This window comes from Acinonyx jubatus, chromosome B4 (assembly GCF_027475565.1).
Source record: "Acinonyx jubatus isolate Ajub_Pintada_27869175 chromosome B4, VMU_Ajub_asm_v1.0, whole genome shotgun sequence".
NCBI classification, from domain to species: Eukaryota; Metazoa; Chordata; class Mammalia; order Carnivora; family Felidae; genus Acinonyx; species Acinonyx jubatus.
In genome coordinates, this window is record NC_069387.1 from 101,519,018 (window position 1) to 101,542,112 (window position 23,095).

General features: G+C 36.1%; 1 protein-coding gene across 1 annotated transcript in view; it reads left to right on the plus strand.

The window, feature by feature from the left end:
• Positions 1-23,095, plus strand: part of OTOGL (otogelin like) — a 141,375-nt gene that overhangs the window by 113,007 nt on the left and 5,273 nt on the right. The window contains exons 44-56 of the mRNA XM_027071177.2: positions 2,339-2,480; positions 4,187-4,372; positions 6,442-6,654; positions 7,092-7,196; positions 8,268-8,375; positions 10,153-10,254; positions 10,756-10,860; positions 10,946-10,986; positions 15,790-15,853; positions 17,149-17,327; positions 17,762-17,866; positions 21,370-21,489; positions 22,908-22,953. Of these exons, the coding sequence (XP_026926978.2) occupies positions 2,339-2,480; positions 4,187-4,372; positions 6,442-6,654; positions 7,092-7,196; positions 8,268-8,375; positions 10,153-10,254; positions 10,756-10,860; positions 10,946-10,986; positions 15,790-15,853; positions 17,149-17,327; positions 17,762-17,866; positions 21,370-21,489; positions 22,908-22,953 (1,516 nt within the window). The remainder of the gene's footprint in view (positions 1-2,338; positions 2,481-4,186; positions 4,373-6,441; positions 6,655-7,091; positions 7,197-8,267; positions 8,376-10,152; positions 10,255-10,755; positions 10,861-10,945; positions 10,987-15,789; positions 15,854-17,148; positions 17,328-17,761; positions 17,867-21,369; positions 21,490-22,907; positions 22,954-23,095) is intronic.

The window sequence follows — 23,095 nt, forward strand, 5'->3', positions numbered from 1 at the left end:
CAGGGAAAGGCAAAGGATGTGAAGTCATGGGTTTTGCTTTTTTTTTTTTTTTTTTTTAAGTTTATTTATTTCTTTTTGAGAGAGAGAGAGGGAGAGAGAGAGAGAAGACTGAAGGGTCAGAGAGAGAGGAGGCTCTGTCAGTGCAGAGCCGGATGTGGGGGGTCAAACTCAGGAACCATGAGATCGTGACCTGAGCCGAAAACCAAGAAACAGTGCTTAACCTACTAAGCCACCCAGGCGTCCCATGGATGAAGATAGGTTTTAATTATTTACATTTTTTTTGAAAAGCAGACATATAAAAATGAAAAAAATAACAAACACGTTAAAACTCACTTCAATGTCATTTTAAAGCATAATGATTTTCAAAAAAAATTGCATTTTTGATGGAGAACTTAGAAGGCTGATTAAATCAGGAACTTTCCAGCTTAACTATTAAAGGCTTAGTGAGGCAACACAGCGTGCCATTTATTCTATCATAGCCAGATCACAGGAACAGATCTGTTCCCAGTGAATCGGATGGCAAAAGAAAGGAATGCTGGTAATTTGGTTTTCCCACTTGTAAGCTTCATCTTCATTTGAAAATCTCCACAAAGCAGGAAGATGATCTGCCTGGATTCTATCATTCTTCTACCTAAAACCCTTCAGCGTCTCTCACTCATATTTGAAGTATATGCCAAGCAACCTTCCTATCAAGACTTATGGGTCCTCTACACTCTGGCCCACCTATTTCTCTAGCTTTCTCTTGTGCTACATTCTCCTGTCTCCTTTCAACTTCTTGAACATTCCAAGATTTTTCCTGCCAGTGGGCTTTTAAGCTTCTAGTTTTTCTAGCTGGAACTCTTGCGTCCTCTAATTCATTTTAGCATGGTGACGCCTCGAATCTATTCAAAGACCTTTTTTAGCTAAGAGATCCACAGGCAGAGAATAGGTCTGTGTTATTGACCTTTATACTCATGCATAGCACCATGCCTGATATATAGTTAGGTGTTCCGTAAATTATGAAACATGCATAAGTGAGTATATATGAATGGGAGATACAGGAGAATCAGCTTTTGTGGGTTAAGCAGAAATATATATAATTTTTTTTACTTCGGATGAATTATGTCATATGGAATTTCAAAACAAAAATACCCAGAAAAAGCTTAGAAACATAATTCTGGAGCTCAGAGGAGGTAAGTTGAGGCCAGAGATCAGGTCTGGGGAGTCATTTGCATATGGATTTTTAAATATAACAATAAGTAGTGTGCAATGTGCCAGTGTCTGCTCTGTATATTTACCATATATTAGCTCACAGCTAGGAAAAGATTTAAATGCCCACAATTGGTGGTATGAGTCCAGGAAGAACATTAGTAGCTAGCGGACATGTCCATTGAGGATGGAATCTAGAGAAACACTCAGAATATAAGGCAGCAGAGGAGCTGACAATAAACAGGTAAATAGGCAATAGAACGAAGTACACTCCAAGTCCAAGGAGAGGGTCTTAAGAAGGAAACTAGCAGTGTTCCCTGGATTTGGCAGTGGGGATACTCTTGACCACAGCAAGTATTCCATACAAATTAAAGTGGTTGGAAACCAAGGAGATTCCGTAAAGAAGACTAAAAGAATGTAGAATCTTGGTTTTTTATAGATATGGACCTTGAAGAAGAAATGATGAGATAGGAAGAATATTTAGTATTTTTATCCGGCACTTTGAGCTGTATCAGAATTTAGGATGTGTGTGTGGATGTTTAGTATATTTGCTGAATGAAAGAGCAGAGAGAAAAATTGGAATAAATGGTGTTACAAGTTAAATTATTTAGATTTCAGGCATTTCTAGATCAAAATGAAACCATCTATAGAAACAAATGTGTCTCTAAATTGAGGCAAGTCAAACTATATAAATTATTCAATGTTCAATATTACTACCTTTTTTGAGAAGCATTTAAAACCTCATTTAATAGGAAGGCCATGTATCATTATGGAATGCTTCAGGAGCTTCCGGTTTTATCTGTCATGGATTCAAGTCCTATGTAATATATGGAAAGGACAATTATAACCCAAAGTATAATATCAGAAATAGATTGTGCTAGGTACACATGCTTTGTTTCTCTTTTATCTTTATAAGGTAGATTTATGTAGATTAGTGCAGGCAATATTTATCTTATCCAGAATGTGTTTAAAAATATTGTACCATCAGAGGTGACATATGGTATTATGAAATTTGGAATCTCAGGTCAAGGAAGAACCATAGTAAATACTAACTTGCCACCCTTTTATTCTCTGAATAGCTTTAGTGTAACTTAGGCCCTTCAGAGAAATAAAACAACAGAACTTATCCCAAGGCAAAATGTATCTCTAGGTTTCACCGCAGAACTTTTGTGAAAAGATGTGGATCAATTACACCTATTTCTGGAACTATGAATGTGATGCACTTTCTGCGTATGTGGCTCTGTGCAACAGGTTCGACATCTGTATTCAGTGGAGAACACCTGATTACTGCTGTAAGTAGTACATTTCAGATAATATATCTCACCATCAAAAAGCATTCCATATTTTTTGCATTCACTTCTTTCTCTTTTCATTTTTCACCACAAAATAATTTCATAAGAATAAAATGCCTATCAATGTAACCTAGAAGTTAGATGTCAGCTTTCCCACATAGGCAACTTCTATTTTCATCCTGATCTACACCTATGGTCGGCCTCAGTTGTCCCAGAAGAAAACCTAGTCCACAAAATATTAGCTAGCAAAATCAGTGGAAGTGTGGAAGAAATCACAGGGAATGGAAAAAAGATTTGAATTCTGTATCCCAGAGCACATTTTGTTGGTTTCAATTCCACCTGCCTCATTTGCCCAGCTTGTTCCCGAGCTTGTGAAGAGGATGCATGATTTTCTGTCCCCTTTTCCTCCTTTCCGGATACTGTATCCACTTTCTGGAAACTAATCTTTCTGGCTTTCTTTGATCCATATCTAGGTTCAATCTTTTTCCAAATACGTGTTTGTGTATCCTTCTTCTTTTGTATGTATTCTTTGCTCATTTTTATCTTTTTTAATGAATATAATTTATTGTCAAATTGGCTCACATACAACACCCAGTGCTCATCCAACAAGTGCCCTCCTCAAGGCCCATCACCCATTTTTCCTCCCCTCTACCCCCACATCCACCCTTAGTTTGTTCTCTGTGTTTAATAGTTGGCCCATTTTTATCTATAGGGCCCATGCTTTCTCATCAAGTTGTAAGGCTTTTCATAAAAAGTTTATTCAACCTATCATCAGTCCTGGGCACATTTTACAGAAAACAATGTTAATTTCATTTACGAAATAGCAATTAAATAGATTAAGCGGTAAAATATGGTCAAAATGAATGTCAGTGAAATGTTCCAAGATAAAATAAAAGTTTTCATTTTCCCTAGAGGAAAAAATAAAATACATAGAGAAAGAATAATATATCCCAAACACTGGTTACATGACGTTGTTTCAGATATAAAGCAGCTCCTGGTGTGCCTTACTATCTCTTACCTCTCCTTGCTCCCAGAGGTAATCACTATTCAAGAGTGGGGTAGCTTGATTCATGGGAAATGTATGGCATCTCTAACTTTAATAGACACTGTCAAATTGTTCCCCACTGAGATTTTATCAATTTATATCCCCACCAACTACATGTTCATTTTTTAAAAGTATGATTTTTTAAGATCACTGAAAATCAAAAGAATTTTCTCAAACATAATTTAGAAACTGCTCAGCAATGGTAGTTTCTTGTGACAGTGAAGGATTGAACCTAACCACACAGCATTTTTCTTTTTTATGGCTTGGTTGAGTTATATATTCAGAGCATATTTCTGTGCTTATCCTGAGTAGACTGTTGTATATCCTCACTACACACAGAAATAACTTCATACTGGTTGAATCTATATTTATCCCAATCAGATCTGGGCTGCCTATTGGTCATATTATTTGCTACAAATCAGATGAGCTTTTCCTACTGTAACATAACATAATACTAGCTGGATATCTGGAAGATGCTCAAAAATACCTACTGTTTGTTTTGTTTCTAGTTTTGGGTTACATCATAAATGAAAAATGAACCTTGAAGAGACTGAAATGGGCAAAATTAATTTTCCAAAAGAAATCTGACATTTCTTCCTTTTTCTATAATTCAAATAGGTGACTTTTATCATTAGCAAATTTTGTCCTCTGTTATTCATAGCTCTGAATTGCCCAGAGGGGAAGGAGTATCAACCCTGTGTGAGGACTTGTGAAGCAAGAACATGTTTGAACAAATGGTTCTATGGACACTCTCCATGTATGAATTTAAGAGAAGATTGTGTATGCAAAAATGGAACCATTCTTCACAGGCCAGATTCAACTCAGTGCATTCCAGAGAAAGAATGTGGTAAGCAGCAGAGTGCAAAGTGACTTCTTAGGGACCTGGCAAATAAATGAAACTTATTTAGATCTTGAGAAGATGTGCTGAGAAGGATTGAACAAAGGTCACATAGGTGTTGGAAGGGAAACCAGTTCGTTTGTAATTTGATTTTAATATAATGATTGATTTCAATTGAAGTGACCCAAGTTAGAAATTTTGTTCAGGGGCGCCTGGGTGGCTCAGTCAGTTGAGCGTCCAACTTCACTCAGGTCAGGATCTCACAGTTGGTGGGTTCGAGCCCCGCATCAGGCTCTGTGCTGACAGCTCAGAGCCTGGAATCCGCTTCAGATTCTGCATCTCCCTCTTTCTGTCCCTCCCCCGCTCACACTCTGTCTCTCTCTTTCACTCTCAAAACTAAATAAACATTAAAAAATTAAGAAAAAAAGAAGCTTTGTTCATAATGTAGGGGTTTTTTTTTTGTTTGTTTGTTCCAAGATTTTATTTAAATTCCAGTTAGTTAACATACAGTGCAATATCAGGTGTAAAATTTAGTGATTCAACACATACAACACCTGGTGCTCATCACAAGTGCTCTCCTTAATCCCCATCAACTTTTTAATCCATCCCCCCATGGTGGTGATGTGTTTCAATCTCTACCTATGCCTGTAATAACTTAGCAAGAGTATGGCAAATTAAGAATTAAGAACATAGGCTGTGCACTGAACTCAAATTCCAATTATTTCATGTAATAATGATTCAGTTTTACCTCTTTGAGCCTAAGTTACACATCTGTAAAATGGGAAAAATAAAAGCACTTATTCCATAAGGCTAGTGTGGGGATCCATAAAATAATACAAAGTATTTTGCAACAGTACCTAGAGAAAAATAACCACTTGAGAAATGTCAGATAGTGTTATTATCTGGGAGAAAACATTTAATTTTTCTACTTTCATTTTCAAACCACTTGATTCTGACTCACCATCTCCATTGTGGTTGCAGATGAAAATAGTCCAAAATTGAGAAAATTGCAGTACCGTACTTTTTCAGTCATAGGGCTTATCATTGTGGTTAGAAGAAAAGAGAATTAGCTAATAATGAAAGAAAATGGGCAAGCAGAAGTGAAAGGCACATATAGTTCTAGAAAGTTTGTGTTTGTCATTGAGAAGAGTATTTGTAGAAGACTGAGAAAAAACAGGAGTGCTTATGTTTGTTTTTAGGGACCTGTGAGGTTGGTTTGATAGTAAAGAGAATAATATAAGAGAAGTTCATTTGAGGCTGGGGATATGTTGGTCACTATTCATCTCTATTATTATTATTATTATTTTTTTTTTTAATGTTTATTTATTTTTGAAAGAGTGACAGAGTGCAAGCTGGGGAGGAGCAGGGAGAGGGAGACACAGAATCTGAAGCAGGCTCCAGGCTCTGAGCTGTCAGCAGAGCCTGACCAGGGCTCGAACTCATGAAACATGAGATCATGACCTGAGTTGAAGTTGGTTGCTCAACTGACTGAACCACCCAGGCTCCCCTCATCTCTATTATTTTTAAAAGAACTACTAGATGGCCATAGTTTTCATTAAGTAAAACTTCAATAATAAAACTACAAGAGTCACTAAATAATTAGCTACTTCCCACATTTAGATTTTAAAGCTGACATGTTTTGCATTTTCATTTGACAAAAATGATAAATGTGTGGTAAGGACTTTTTTTCTTTCTAATACCACTCAGTTTTAACAGTTAATATTTTAAAACTAACTTAAATTTATTTTGCTGAGTTTGTTCAAGCTAAATAAGTTGTATTAGCAGACAAAATGAATAAGAAATAAACAAATGATCCTATTTATTGAAGAAGACAGGCAAATTTACAGGTAGTTGTAGGAGGGAAAAATATTTTTGCAGACTACATTGCAAATTTCATTAGAGAAAAATGTAAGCTAGTAGCTGATGAAAAGGGGACTCTAAGAAAGGATAAATATGGGACGTGTTATCTATGTTGCTGAACCAATTCATGGTCTGAAATCAAAACAATAAATGCATCACAGCTTCATTTATTTTAGTGGCCGGGTGATGAGTGATATAACATTGTTCCTCTTTTTAAGCATGTACTGATAGTGAAGACCAGCCTCGCACTGCTGGGGAGGTTTGGAATGGGGGCATTGACGAATGTGCCCTGTACAAATGTTTGGGGAATGGAAGTATTATTCCCATAGAACCTGACTGTGATGAAGAGCCCTCGACAACTTGTGAACGAGAAGCTGAAGTTGTCCTGGGCATCATTGATAAGTGGACCTGCTGTTCAAAGGAAGTTTGCGGTGTGTATGTGGGCCAAAGCCTTACAGTTAACGCCACAAAATTTGTTGATACCATTTGTGAAAAAGTAAGGTGTGCATAATGCTTGGTATAAAAGAAAGTAAAGGTTGAGGTAAAAACAGAAATATTGCCATAAATATTGTTTATATACTCTCAAAGCAAGTTTTATCTCATTCGTGTTTTTGCCGATTTTGCAAATACACACACAAAACTCTGGCTATTAACAATTAATAATATTCAATAATATGTGACAAGAGAACGTTTCTGGGAATCTTTGACTTGTGACAATCGAGGGTGAAAGACCATAATAAATAAACCTTCGATTGGCAACCTTTTCACATATGACCCATTTGTGAGCTGAATGTGTTTAATTGCAGCATAAAGCACAGATTTTAGTTATATTCACGAATATTTTAATGCTTCTGTTTCTTATTTCCAGGTTGTGACATGACCTTATGTGAAACTGCCATTCCAACATGTACGGATAGTCAAAAATTGGTTGTTGGCCATAGTCCTCTTTCTTGTTGCCCACAGTATCAATGTGGTGAGTGATTAACTAGGAGCATTAAGAGTCAGGTTTATTGTTTGCTCAGAATAGTGGATTAGATTCTCACTCTCTGTGTCTACAAGAAAATGATTGGTTATAAAATATTGTGGAGTTGTCTTGCTAAAGATAGTTCTTTTTTAACCTGCAATTTCTTTATAAATACATATGTAGATATTTTAAGTTTATATATTATATTAATACATCTATTTAGATAGTTAACTCAATGTAAAGATCTTAATCTTAGCAGAAATATATAGGAAATAGCAGGTGTGATATTGTGATTTATAATAAGAGATATAGATCTGGTCTTCCACCCCCTTCTCACCACAGAGCTCCTCATCCTTGGCTTTTCCAAAGTGAGGAGAACTAGGAAGTGTCTTTTGTTATGTTAATGAGTTAATGATTTCCCCTTGCCAGGGGAATCAATGAGGTGATTGGAGGTTGGAACTTTCAGTCCCACCCCATGATCTCCAAGGAGGGGAAAGGGGCTGGAGGTTTGATGAGATCTTCAATGGCCAAAAATTTAACCAATCAGGTTTATGTAATAAGGTCTCCATAAAAAACCCCAAGGAGGATGAGGTTTAGAGAACTTCCAGGAGAGTGAACACAAGGAAATTCGTGTGTTCTGAGAGGGCACCAGAACTCCCAACCCTTTCCCTATACCTTGCCCTCTGCATATCTTCCATCTGTTTATTCCTGAGTTATTTTCTTTTATTATAAATTGGTGATCTAGTAAGTGCAATGTTTCTCTGAGTTCTGCTAGCTGTTCTAGCAAATTAATCAAACTCAAGGAAGAAGATGTGGGAACCTCTGATTTATAGCCAGTCAGCCAGCAGTATGGGCTATACAAGGTGGGCTTGTAACTAGTGTTTATAGATAGAATTGAGTTGAATTGTAGGACACCCAGCTGGTGTCTGGAGAATTACTTGGTGCTGTATGGGAATCCTCCCCTACCAAACACACACTGAGTTAGCAGGATACAGATACATTCAAAGAGAAGTAAACCATGCTACTTTATCTAATCATTTCACTCTATACAACTTTTCAAATATCTTTGTGTTTTTGCAGAATGTGACCCATTGAAATGCCCCAGTATTTCAATTCCAGAATGCAGAGAAGATCAATTCATGATTCAAGTTCAACAGGAAGAGCCTTGCTGTTTTTCTCCTCTCTGTGGTAAGTGTTCTGTAAGATAACTTTTTGGAACAAAGGGAGGGAAAATCTTTTATTTGATGTGAATTTTATGGGACTCATGGTAACCAATATTCTGCTAATATACTGATAGAAACTCAACTGAATAAGAACATTTGAAAAGAAAGTACAGCATTTTAAATGACTCTTGACAATTATTACGGTTAGCTCTACATTCACTTAACATATATATGGACTCGGGGCGCCTGGGTGGCTCAGTCAGTTGAGCGTCCAACTTCAGCTCAGGTCATGATCTGTGGTCTGTGAGTTCGAGCCCCGCATCGGGCTCTGTGCTGACAGCTCAGAACCTGGAGTCTGCTTCGGATTCTGTGTCTCCCTCTCTCTCTGCCCCTCCCTTGCTCATGCTCTCTCTCTCTGTCAAAAATAAACATTAATTTTTAAAAAAAAAACATATATATGGACTATATATACCAGTCAAAACATACTCAAGGCAATATAATTATTTTTTTTCTTTAATAAGGCTAGCACCAATTGTTTTTGGAGAAAAATTTAGCCTTGGCTTTCCTTGAAGAACCAACTAAAATAATGGACTCTGCCAAGCCATTATAGAGCCTCTTTAAAATTTCATTTTATATAGGGGCGCCTGGGTGGCTCAGCCAGTTAAGCATCTGACTTTGGCTCAGGTCATGATCTCATGGTTCATGAGTTCGGGCCCCGCGTCAGGCTCTGTGCTGACAGCTCAGAGCCTGGGGCCTGCTATTCTGTGTCTCCCTCTCTCTCTGCCCCCTCCTTGCTCATGCTCTGTCCTCTCTGTCTCTCAAAAATAAATAAACGTTAAACACATTTTAAAAAATTCATTTTATATAGCATGTGTGATATATGTGTGAGCATCATGATGCTGGAAGAGAATGGTAGAGATGAAAGGTGTCCAGGAAAAGACTGTCTATGAAGCTATATATTCCATCTGATGAAATGGACATTGAAAACTAAAAAGTTCTCTGTTTTTCATTGCAAGTGGATTATCATATCTAAGACTGGTGATTAATGTAGGCTTCAGATGTACCTATGGAAATCAAAACACATCTCTTTCTACCCGTTAAGGTTCTTTGAGTGCAAGTGGCAAAAGGGATTGATTCCAGCTAGCTTAACACAACCAATTAGTGGAAGGCTTGGGAATCAAGATTTTGTAGGAGCAAGATGAAGCAGACCACGCCCTGGGAAGGAAAGAAATCAGCTATTGTAGGTGGCAGTCACTAATGACTGACTCAGCAACATCCATTTCCTGCCCTGGTGTGTCTCTATTTATGATTCAAATGCCATAGAGAGAGATTCGCAGAGGCCTGCTGAGGGTCAGGCACCTTTATGAAGAGTCACTCCAAGACTGTGTGGGTGGGGCATTTCCTCAAGGTCATTCAGAGAATTGTAATCAAAGTTGGGAAAGGGATACTGAACAACCCCAAAGAACACATGTCTACTGTATTATCCGTCCATCCATAACCTAGAGTAATCAAGGGTAGTGAATTCAGAAAACTTAAGTAAATAAATCGATGACATTTTGATCCTAGAAAAAAGAAAGTTGCTCCAGAAATCTTAATGCTTTTCTCGCTGTGCTTGGAAAGCATAAAGCAATATACTTAGTTAGTATTGTTTTTATGACCACATGAGGAAATCTGTCTGTTAAAGACTTGTTTTCCCTGTTTCCTATTTTATTGAACATGATGGTTTATATGTGTGTCATAATGTGAATTAATCACTTGCTTTTAGCTCAGCTGTGACTTCTGACCTTTTGTTTTACCTTTAGTTTGTGAATCTTGCACTGAACCTATTCCACTATGTACTGATGGGGAGTTTCTCACTGTGGATCTTAATACCACACATTTCTGTTGTCCTCAGTATTACTGTGGTAAGTATATCTTAACTAATTTAAAATGTTTAGATGTGTCCAATATTTAAGAAGCCTCATGAATCTTAGTTGTGCTGTTATATCACACCTTCATTGAATTCTAGCATATAAAATATATTAAATGTATGCAATGTTTTTATATATCTAAGAGCTCTTCTTGGATAATATCATTACCTCCCCAAAATAGATTACTATGACTTTTTTCATCATCCTAGAAAGACCAGCTTTCCAGGTGATTCCATACCTTCTCCACTTCCTTTCTCTTCTTGCCCACCTAGTGTTTCTCAGGGCCCTTCACCTGATGAGCTGGTCCTGGTTATACTTCTGTTTTCATGCATTCCATGCTCACCAATACATGGCCAATGAGTGGTGGGAGAGGTAGCCGTGGGAAGATAGGAATCTGTGCCCTATATCAGCAATGGCTGTGAACTAAATGGTAGCTGGCGAGGACGAGCTTTTACAAGAGGCTAATCTTCATCCACGTCATTTTTTTCTATTTAGTTTGTGACCCAAATCTTTGTCCTACACCACTACTCAACTGTGCAGAAGATATGAACCTTGTAAAAGAAAATGTATCTGGTCAATGTTGTCCAACATGGCATTGCGGTAACTAATTTTCATACTTCAAAGTTTTATTGCAACACAGTAATGTGTTCTGATCAATATAAATATGTTGATTTTTGCCTTTTAGAATGTAGCTGTGGAAACCTTGTTATGCCAGCTTGTGAAGTGGTAAGAACACACATTTTGATTGAACTGTCATATTATGTAAATTAGTTTAATTCTTGCTTTATCCCCCTTATTTCTGAGTTGTCAGAGTTAATGAAATTATCCTTATTAAATGATACTGAAGTAGATTAAAGTAACATGTGCTGGTATCAGGGAGCAGTGAACCTTTTTTATTTATTTGAGATAAGAAAATGCAATACATTATTTTTTTCACTGGAGACTGAATCTATTAGTCTTATGTCTACTTGACTTCACTGGTCTGAAAATAAAGCAAAACATTGGAAAAAAAGATTACCTCCATATTGAGAGGTGTTCCTAGTGATTCTTCAAGAAATTGTGTCAAAGATGCATCTGTTGTGGAGGAGGAGGGGATATAAACATGTAACTGTACCTTCTTAAGAGTTATATGAACATTTTGTAAATAAGGAAATTGAGGTCCAGAGAGAGTACATGACTGACTGAGATCTTCAGGACTCAAACCAAGGGTTGTTTTATGTGTGTGTCTTGTGTATTCCTTTATTCTTTCTACTTTGCCATAACTCTTTCATTTCCGTTAAAAACTACAGCGAAGACATAAGTTTAAATAACAAAAGCAAGTTGAAACTGCCTTGTTTTTATTCCTGTCTTGGACTTTTTTTAGTCGTACTTCACTTTCCTCATCTGCAATATAAAAGTAATAACAAGTGTCCAGCTCTTGGTTTCAGGTCAGGTCATGATCTGACGATTTGTGAGTTCGAGCCCCACTTTCAGCTCTGCACTGACCGTGTGGAGTCTGCTAGGAATTCTGTCTCTCTCTGTCCCTCCCCCCTGTCTTTGTCCCTTAAAATAAATAAATAAACTTAAAAAAATAAACATAATAACAATACCTATATCAGATGAATAAGTTAATATATATTAAATATTTAGATAGTACTTGACACATAGAGCACAATAAGTATTAGCTATAATTATTATTACAAAATTAACACAATATGTCATGGAGAACTTTCTAGGGAAGTTCACTATCAAGAAAAATTTGGAAGAAAGTGACAGGTTAGAATAATGGATGAAAGGAATTGAACTATTCCACATAGACGCTAGGATGAACATGAATAAACACACCAAAAGGTGAGGTAAGATACGTAGGCTAAAAGGTAATGATGACTCTTGCCTTGAGAAAAAGCTAACTGGAGGTAGAGCAAGGAACAATGGGAGATGAAGAACTATACGAGTTGGTGTATTGAGGTTGGCTTTAAAGATGAGATGGAAGAATGTAGATGTTATTTATTTATTTTTTCTTTGCAGTTCTTCATTCAACTAACATTTGTTGAAAACCAGTTTGTGTGGTGATGGGACCAGACACTTGAAATAGCACAGCCCTATTCTGAGGAACTCACTGCACATTTAATATGATAGGAGAGAAAGAGGGTCCTGCACAGGATGGAAATTATGGTGAAAATTGAGTGTTTGAGTTAATTTTGCTCTTCCTGTGTAGCAGGGTAAGGACAGTAAAACATTAGAGGGAAGTAGATCAGCCAGAGACTGTTACAGCCATTCATGAATGAGAACCTTGGGTATAGCAAGATCCGTATAGAGGGACTAGGGAGAGGTTGAATTTAGGAGGATAAAAAATAGGACCCTGGCCCTTTATAACATGTGTGTAGGAGTGTGTGTGGGGGGGGAGGAAAAACGGAGAGAGAGCGAGAGAGAGCTAGAAACAGACACACACATACATGGACACACACAGAGAAATATCTACAAAATTTTTAAGGTTACAAGGCTTGCACATCAAAAGTCCGAGAGTCCTGGGTCCTTGGGTAAACACTGATCACCAAAGAAGCAGCTAAGTAGAGACCCTGTGGTTTCACCTCTACCCAGCCTCATTCAGAGCTCTCCTGCTGGCCTGGAAGAGGTAATAAAGCGTCTTGAGACATTTCAATAACTTCAAACACAAGATAAATCTAACCCTCATCCTATGGGATTTTGTGCCTACTCTGTTCTGGGTCTTTTGAAGTGTTTTTGGGGAGAAGCCTGTATGTTTATTCTTTAAACTTGTTCTGGTTGTTACCTTAACTCTGGGCGTGTTGTGTATGCCTGTGTGTATGTGCCCCTTTAACACCTGTCTTAGCCTGACCACCAACTCACCAACCACTTTACTGTCCATCCCTCTCTGTCCTGTTTTTTGTTGTTGTTGTTTGTTTGTTTCTTCTTGTGGGTTTCTACCATTCTCCACTTACCTTTTCTCTGTGTTCTTCTCCATCTCCAATATTTAGGCTAGATGTTGGCCTATCTAGCTTTTTTTCCAGCTCAACTTTCAATGTCTGAATATTAATTTGAATCAAAATTTCACATTACTCAATACTCCAAGCATCTGTTGAGTGCCTGCTATTTTATATATTAGCACTGTGCTAGGCACACAGAACATATGCAGGAGCTGCAATATTCTTGAACATCCTACCTGAATATATGTAACCACATGCATGATGTAGTTTTAACATTCATGATTCTATACAAGTATTGACCTGACCCATTGTTCTTGAGTACTTACTCTGAATAGTTGCTAAACATTTGTTTCAGTGTCTAAGATGGTATATTATTTTAAATCACATCAGCTTATTCACATAGACAACAAATGTATCTCAACCTAAAGAGTTTATGGTAGGCCTTTGCAGTATTTCTGTTTTTAAATAGCAACTTTATTGAAATATAGTTCACACACCACACAATTCAGCCATTTAAAGTATATGGTTCCGTGGTTTTTATTATGTTCATAGAATTCTGCCACCATCAACAAAATCAACTTTAGAACAATTTTATTAACCCCCAGAGAAACTCTGCACCTGTTAGCACTCACCCCTTATTTCCTCCAAACTTCCCAGCCCTAGGAATCTGTTCTATCTCTACAGATTTTCCTATCTTGAATATTTCATATAAGTGGAATCCTATAATATGTGGTTTTGTGATTCCTTTCACTTAGCATAATGTTTTCAAGGTTCATCTGTGTTGCATTATGTGTCCATACTTCATTCCTTTTTACTGTTAAATAATATTCCATTGTTTGAATATGTCTAGATGTTCATCCAAATAAAGGTATGCAATGGCCAATAGCACATGAAAAGATTCATAAGATCATTAGCTTTCAGTTAAATGAAAATCCGAACTACAGTAAGGTATCACTTCACACTCACTAAGAAGACAGATAAAAATACATGTTGGCAAGGATGTGGAGAAATTAGAACCTTCATATGATACTGGTGGGAATGTAAAATGATACATCTGTTTTGGAATACACTGTGAAAGACAAAAGGCTATATATATATATATATATATATATGTATGTATATATATATGTATGTATATATATGTATGTATATATATATATATGTATGTGTATATGTGTATATATATATATGTATATACATATATATATATATATATATATATATATATATATATATATAATATGCCCCAGAAATTCCACTCCTAGGTGTATATCCATGAGAAATGAATACATATGTCCACACAAAAGCTTGTACATGACCATTCATAGCAAGCGCTATTCTCAGGAGCCAAAAAGTGCAAACAGCTTAAGGTGATGTTACTGATTTTAAAGGAGAGGGATGCTTCCTTGGGAGTTAAACACACCAACTTGGAGCCTATGCCATGGGAGAATTTGATTTATTTTTCTAACTCCATGTTTCTAACATTTTATTTCCAATCCCTTTGGAATTGGGTAATAACTAAAAATCATAAAAGACCAAATGAGTTAATGTGTATGAAACTACAGCTTGTAAAGCACTATAGAAGGTAAGGTATTATTAGCTTATGGGGAAAAGTACCCTTTATACGTTACTATGAATTTATTAGAGTCATTTTTTACATTATGAATCAAATTAATTTTTTTTACTGACATCACATGAAAATAAAATGCCCTCAGGAAAAGTTGCTCTTTAAAATGCAATTCTTGAAACTTGAAACTTTAAACTTGAAACTTGAAACTTGAAACTTTAAACTCTCCTATACTGAGAGGAATAGATACCGTTTCTGATAGGATAATGTTTAAGCATTGGTATGGAGGCATTTCATCGATACCTGAAGGTTATACTGCACTTGCTGTGTGTCTGCCCTATGGTAAGTTCTTTACGTGAATTCACCCATTATTTTTTCTAAAAAAACCCTAAGAGGTAGGCAATGTTATTATCCCCATTTTACAGATGAGGGAAGTGAGGAGAAGACCAGCTTAGCAACTTGTCCTAGATCACACAGCTTGTAGGCAGCAGAGCCGAGGTGGGCACAGGGCGGCCCTATTCCTGAGTCCATGCATGCTATTCGTCACTCTACCATACTCTTTTGCTCCTGCTTTGTATACTATGGCATCCTTGCTCCATGTAAACATCAGGACCTTGGGCCACCTTGATAGAGAAGATCAAGAACATTCGCATCAATCACAATTTCCAGGATTAGCAAGTATTCTCTTATCTCCAATTGTCCGCTAGAAGCGCAGAACCAAGCAATATTTTCAAGTCAGTAAAGACCATAAAGATCATCTTCTTTACCTTCACTCATTTAATAGATAAAGGAATTAAAATTTGGAGAGATTAAGTGCCGCCATCATCTTGTTTGTTGTGAATTTTTTTCTGTGGGCTGTTAATTAAATGACCACTGGGTTAATCAAAGCCTGTTCACTATCAAATATTTATTAAGCACCTGATGTGTGTCTGGCTGTATGGTAGGGAACTTACTAAACGTTATACTGTGTATATATTTTTACAGTTGTCATATGAGAAGCTGGGTAAGTCATGTTTAATAATAATATCTTTCTAACAGGGAGAATTTACTGCAGTAGATCAGAACTTTCAGAGTGACTGTGGATGTGTACGGTATCTCTGTGGTAACTATGTTTCTTCTCACTACTAAATGCTATGAATATGATTTTTATCTGGGCACTATTAATAAATTAAAATGTATTTTCTTTGAGTTGTATCACACATTTTAACCCATTTGATTAAATGTGTGCCAGTTTTTGAGTATAAAAATTCATTATCATTTTTCAGTTGCCTCTTTTGTAATAGCTCTAAATGTTCTGATAGATACCTTAATGGGGGGCGCCTGGGTGGCTCAGTCGGTTGAGTGTCCGACTTCAGCTCAGGTCACGATCTCACGGTTTGTGAGTTCGATCCCCGCGTCAGGCTCTGGGCTGATGGCTCAGAGCGTGGAGCCTGCTTCCGATTCTGTGTCTCCCTCTCTCCCTGCCCCTCCCCCATTCATGCTCTGTCTCTCTCTGTCTCAAAAATAAATAAACATTAAAAAAAAATACCTTAAAGATACCTTAATGGGACAGAACAACAAATATGTTTTGTAGAGGCTTTTCAGAATTGAAAGTTGATTTTATGGTCCTTTTAAATACATGTATTTACTATTTTTACAACATCCATCCAGAAGTGAGAGACTTTGATCATTGTTCTATCATTATGCATGCTAACATTGCAAAGCATAGAGTTGGTTTTTCTACAAAATAGCAAATCTTCATATTAAGTATTAATAGCTTAATAGGAAAAAAAGCTTTTATTCAACAGCTTTAAACTTGCATTTTTATATAAGAGAAGGCTTAAATTCGGTGTTAGCAAGGCACAGAGAGCTTCTGAGCTGTATTTTCATTACTTTCTAGCCTACCTTAATATGCCACTTTTACTTTGTATTAGCTACCTTAATCATCAAGCATAATGTATAGCACTATTTATTTTGCAGCACAACAAAATTGAAAAATTTATCTAAAAATAACCATTGAAAACCATGAAATGTTATACAATCCCACCATGAAAAGCCCTACCACTGTTGATTTGGCTTTTGCCTCATTCTATATCTACTCCATCAAATTGTCATGTTACGTTTCCAGAAGAGAGAACAAACAGCTTGATGATCACTTAGATCTAAAATTCTGGAATCTGCTATAAAGTATAGCTTCTGAAGGCAGTTCAGACAGTAAAGAGTGGGACTAAATGTGCTACATTCATTATTAAGTAAACTCTTGAGTTATTAACAATATATAAAGGGAAAGATCGTTATTGGTTTTGAAAAAATTACACATCACAGTGAAAACATAAACTTAAATACAAGTTCCATTGAATGATTAATAAAAAAAATCCTCAAAATAGTACTTTTCATTGACTGTTTTTCTTTTCTTAGAAAAGGATGAGGTGTGTGTATTTCAAGAAGTATCAGTATTGAATCCTGGCCAGTCTATGATAAAGTATTTGGAAGGGGACTTTTGTTATACAGTGGAGTGTCTGGAAGAAAAAGATAACCATACAGGCTTTCACACTCTGAATTTTACAATGGTGAACTGTTCAAAAGAATGTGACATTGTAAGTATTCTTTGTAAGTCATTCTGGTGAGAGTTAAATTAATAATAAAATGGCAGCTATAGAATTTTAACTGGTGAATATTCCATAAGTTAAAAGTATACATTTGAATATTTCAGTAATCTAGTAATGTGTAAGGTATATAATGCATATTTTCCTTTCCCTGTGTACCATATTGAGCCTTATTATCTATTTATCTATACAGCTTACTTGACCTGCTTAATGAATCTTGGCTGCTAGATGTAAAGGTTAATATTTACTTCATTTCTAAATCATGAAGTAAATTATTATTTGAAGTGCCTCAAATTCAACCTTTTAAATGCTTACAGGTGTTCTGAGAGAGCATATAGGTATACTGGGAAGCACTTTCAGAGTGGATTCATTAAAACTACTGGTATTGTTGTGAGGCTAACTAAATATACTGTCATTATATACAGCACCAGGTATATACTCCGTCTCCAAGTGATTATGATTGCTGTGGTACCTGCAAAAATGTATCCTGCAAATTTCAAATGGAAAATGGGACATCAGTTATATATGAGGTATGAATTCCTTAGTCCCTAAAATATGTTCCTTGGAGGGTAGCTCTCTGTGCTATTTTCTTAAGATGTTCTTAAGTCCAGTAAGTTTGAAAAATATCACACACACACACACACACACACACACACACACACAATAAACACACTCATATGCAGCACATAAGACACAGTTACATTTGTTACATTTTATTTTTTACTTTTTAAACAATTTTTTTAAATTTATTTTTTTATATTTATTTATTTCTGAGACAGAGACAGAGCATGAGCAGGAGAGGGACAGAGAAAGAGGGAGACACAGAATCAGAAGCAGGCTCCAGGCTCTGAGCTGTCAGCACAGAGCCCGACGCGGGGCTCGAACTCACAAACCGTGAGATCATGACCTGAGCTGAAGTCGGTCGCTCAACCGACTGAGCCACCCAGGTGCCCCACATTGTTACATTTTAAAGTTTCTGATAATTCCTGCTGTAGAGGAATATGTTTAACTTATTTCTCACAGATATTTTATTATAGATTCTCACTTTTTTTTTTTTTACAGATGTGAGGAATGGGCTTTGAGAATTGCTTTTTTCTAATCTTAGAATAAAGGGGGAAAACATTATTATTTTATTCACTCCTTTAAAATGAAGCATTTTAATGGAAATCTGAAACTCAAGGTGTTAGCATGTTATTATTTCAGGTATTGAAGATTTCAATGGGTAAATAAGAAAAAAGATTGAGTATTTGACAATTTTTTTTACAAAGAAGATCTCAAGAGTCAGTAATGCTATATTACACCTTTCCACCAAAAATAATGAAATAATTATTCAGAATTTTCCTGTTATCTCCTAATAACTCCATATATGTTTGCAGATTGACCTATTCCTTCCTTAGACTAGAAAATGGAACTTTCTCATTTTAGTACATCACTCATAACATTTAGTACATTTCTCATAACTTACATTACCTAAAAGTAGTTCACATTTATTGTTGCCATCCTTAGGTTTTTCCATTAATAGTTTAATTACCTAGAGGTCTTACTTCTGGTGTTTTTAATTACATGGGATTACTCACATACCCCCAAAACAGATTTCTCCAATTCTGTTCATTTTATGAAATAAGATTAACAATTGTCTTGTGCCATAGCCTATGTTTCACAATTATGCACACACTAGTGTTACTGATTTAAATAGTTTTGGTATTGTTTGTCTGTTTTATCACAGTGACATGTCTATTTTATTTTATTTGTTTTTAATTTTTTTTAACGTTTATTTATTTTTGAGACAGAGAGAGACAGAGCATGAACAGGGGAGGGTCAGAGAGAGGGAGACACAGAATCTGAAACAGGGTCCAGGCTCTGAGCTGTCAGCACAGAGCCCGACGCAGGGCTGGAACTCACAGACCGCGAGATCATGACCTGAGCCGAAGTCGGACGCTTAATGACTGAGCCACCCAGGCGCCCCGACATGTCTATTTTATAATATGTTATATTACATTATTATATTATATTGTTTATTTTTGAGAGAGAAAGTGTGTGCCTGCGAGTGGGGTAGGGGCAGAGAGAAAGGGACAGAGAGAATCTTAAGCAGGTTCCACGCCCAGCCAGAAGCAGGGCTTCATCTCATGAACCTTGAGATCATGACCTGAGTCAAAATCCAGAGTCAGACTCTTAACCAACTAACTAAGCCATCCAGGCACCCCTATAATATATTATTTGAAGGAAGGAGTTTTGAAAATGGAAGCTTCTAAAGTGATGAAGACATAGGTGTCAGTGAGGGAAAAGGAATCAGAGTGTACTTGAAAAAACAGAAGTTTGGGGCTTTTAGTAACAGGGCAACATAAACTCTATTATCAATAATCCAGGAGCCATCTGTGTATATGACTAGTATTTACAGTGGGTAGCCTGAGATGTAAATAAAAGATTAAATTATGTTCAGAATATTTATTTATTGAGGGGGGCGGGGGGAGGGGCACACAGAGAATCCCAAGCAGGCTCCACACTGTCAGCGCAGAGCCCAATGCGGGGCACAAACTCACAAACTCACAAACTCACAAACTGAGCCACCCAGGCACCCCTGTTAAAATATTTTTTTTTGAGAATTCTGGGGTGTGTGGGTGGCTCAGTCAGTTGAAATTCCGACTTCAGTTCAGGTCATGATCTCACAGTCCGTGAGTTCAAGACCCACATCGGGCTCTCTGCTGTCAGTGCAGAGCCCGCTTTGGACCTTCTTTCCCCCCCTCTCTCTGCCCCTTCCCTGCTTGCACTCTCTCTCTCAAAAATAAATAAAATCTTAGAATTCAACAAGTAGTGCAGTCAAGGTAAATGTACATCTGGATCGTTAACTCCTGGCTCTTTCAAAGATAAACTTTAGTTATCTAGAAATCTTATTTCTATGGGACAACTAATTTTTTATTTCAGATAAATAAGATAGTACTATTTGAGCTGAATATTAGAATTCTAATTTGAATTTGAATATTTTATTTCCTTTTATACCTGGGCTTGTAGATCTTTTCCAATTGAGGTTCCTAGAAGACCTAAAGATATTTATAAGTTAAAATAGAATCTGGAGAAAAAGAAGTTCATCCAAATTCCTTACTGCACAAGGAAACTGCAAGCCAGAGTTTGGCTAGCATTTTAAAATGTGGGTTGTAAAATAAAATTAGAAATCAACAATTACAGTCCAATAATTATGTTATAATTATGTTCAGCTGATTTTATTTCTAAATAAGAATTCCGAAATCAGGAATGAAATAAATAGTTATTATGTTTAAAAATTTGTTAAAAGAATAGGAGTGTGTTTTAAAACAACCATAAGGCACATAAAACTAGGGCTATAAATCAATAATCACTGTCCTCCAAAGATTTTTTAATTTTTTGGTGATAAGGGAGTAGAAGGAATAATAAACAAATCTCAAGAAAGGAGGCGTGTTAACTAATATGGTTTGTTGTTTTATAATTAGTGAGGGAATATTAGAACAAGACCTTTGACATTTGGCCAAATTGGATAATTAATCTTGTAGTAGAAACAGACACTATTTGTTTCTTTTTTCTCTATTGCTTTATTTCACATTTACATCTCAGATCTAGTTTGAAACCAGACACACACACACACACACACACACACACACATACCATATATGTATTTTTAATCCTTTTAGATAAATTTGGGGATATTTCCAGATAGACATTTTATGCCACAAGAAGTTCTCTGCCTCTTGACTTGGATAGGAAATATTCTACTTAAAAATATACCAGATTTGGGGGCACCTGGGTGGTTCAGTCAGTTAAGCACCTGACTCTTGATTTTGGCTCAGGTCATGATCTCATAGTTTGTGAGACTAAGCCCCACATTGAGCTCTGTGCTGATAGCATGGAGCCTACTTGGGATTCTCTCTCTCTCCCTCTCTCTCTGCCCAACCCAGCTCACATGCATGCATGCTCTCTCTTTCAAAATAAATAAATGAACATTAAGAAAAGAGAAATACATCACATTTTAATAAGCAAAACAGTAATGTTCTCTTATTTTTAGGAGGGAAGTACCTGGCACTATAATTGTACCACATATGAATGTGTTAAGACTGATGAAGGGACAATGATTCTCAACTACAGTATGGTCTGTCCCCCTTTTAATGAGACTGAATGCAAAATGGTTTGTACTTTTTTATATCTAAAAAAATATAGTAATAAATATAACTTAGAAAATAATATGTTTTCCAAGGTAGTACATACATATGTAGTGGCTTATTTATTTTGGTGTATGTTTTATTTTCATGTATACATCAAAGCTCTATTCAGTTTGCCATTTTGAGTTATAAATGGCGTTCCAAATAATTCTGATTCTCCCTGAATTAACATTGTGCTATCTCTAGGGTTTTAACATCTAGATCAAATAATTATTGAAAAATCATTGGATCAGCAGACTAGAATCTCTTTCACCATGAATTAATAATCTATTTGAGGTTGGCCAATTTTATTTCTTAAGCACACAGCCAGATTTATGATGTCATTCGCTTTTTCATGCATGCTGGCCTAAGTGAAATTTGTCTTAGCTTCTCTGAGCACAGGCCATGGTAGAAGTCGGCACATGTCACAGCATTGCTGATCCTTTAGCTTAGATATCCCAGTTTCTTATTTTCTCAGAGAAGAGTCCATTGGGAAAGTAGATTTTTGGAAGTGATACTTTTTCTTATAAGGCCCTTTGTAGCGTTAATTATTCAGAAGATACCAATCCCTAATGAAAAGTGCACTCTATTCTATTGTGTAGGCAATATTTTTCTTCAATGCGGAGAAATAGCATGGTCTTATTGATTTTTTTTTAAAGATGTCCTCTTTTAGTGATGGTGGCTAGCTGGCTGGCTAGATAGACATATATAGTGAAATAACAGGATTTCAGCTCTGGAAAGAATCTTAGGCGTCATCTTATTTCACAGGTTCATTTTTATAGCCAAAATTCTTTTTGCTTAAATTGCAATTAATAAGTTACTAAAAGCAATGAACAACTTACTGTAAGAACTCAAGACATAATTAATAAAATTTTCTTAATCAGGTAAGAGTCAGTCATCCTGAAGTGGGGTTTTTTTTTGAATAATAAATATTAATGAAAAGATACATCATTTTAACATTTAATTATATTCAGGAACTTAGTCTTGTCTCATAGAATACGTTTGGTTATTTCAAGGAGTTGAAAATATAATGAGTTCTATTTAGAGTACCTGTAAAAGTTTGTTCTGGTAAGTGTGTGGGTGTGTGTGTGTGTGTGTGTGTGTGTGTGTGTGTGGCATTTAAAATGTGTTATAAGAAATAAATAAATAAAGTATTCTTTCAAGTAAGCTAATCTTTTTGTACTTTTTTCATATTACTAGTAAAAAAATAACCAAAATTGAAACAAAAATATTTGCTCCTAGTTTCAAAAACAAATTCTTATTAGAAATAGTTATATTTCTATCATTTTCTTATAAAGGCTTTGTGATATTTAGTAAAAATACTGAGAGTTAGTTTTCTATGTCTAGTCCAGGAGGAAATGAACAAACACTGTGAGTTTTGACTTTATTCCTTCTCTCTTCCTAGAATGAAGGGATTGTAAAGCTTTATAATGAAGGCTGTTGCAAGATCTGTAAGTGAGGACATATTACATGCATTAATTTGATAGATTAGTTTTAATTCCTCATGGTGATTTTGATTTTTTTCATACAATTCAGATCCTATAATGCAAGGAGAGAAGCACATTTTATAATGTTATTACTTAAATGTCATGT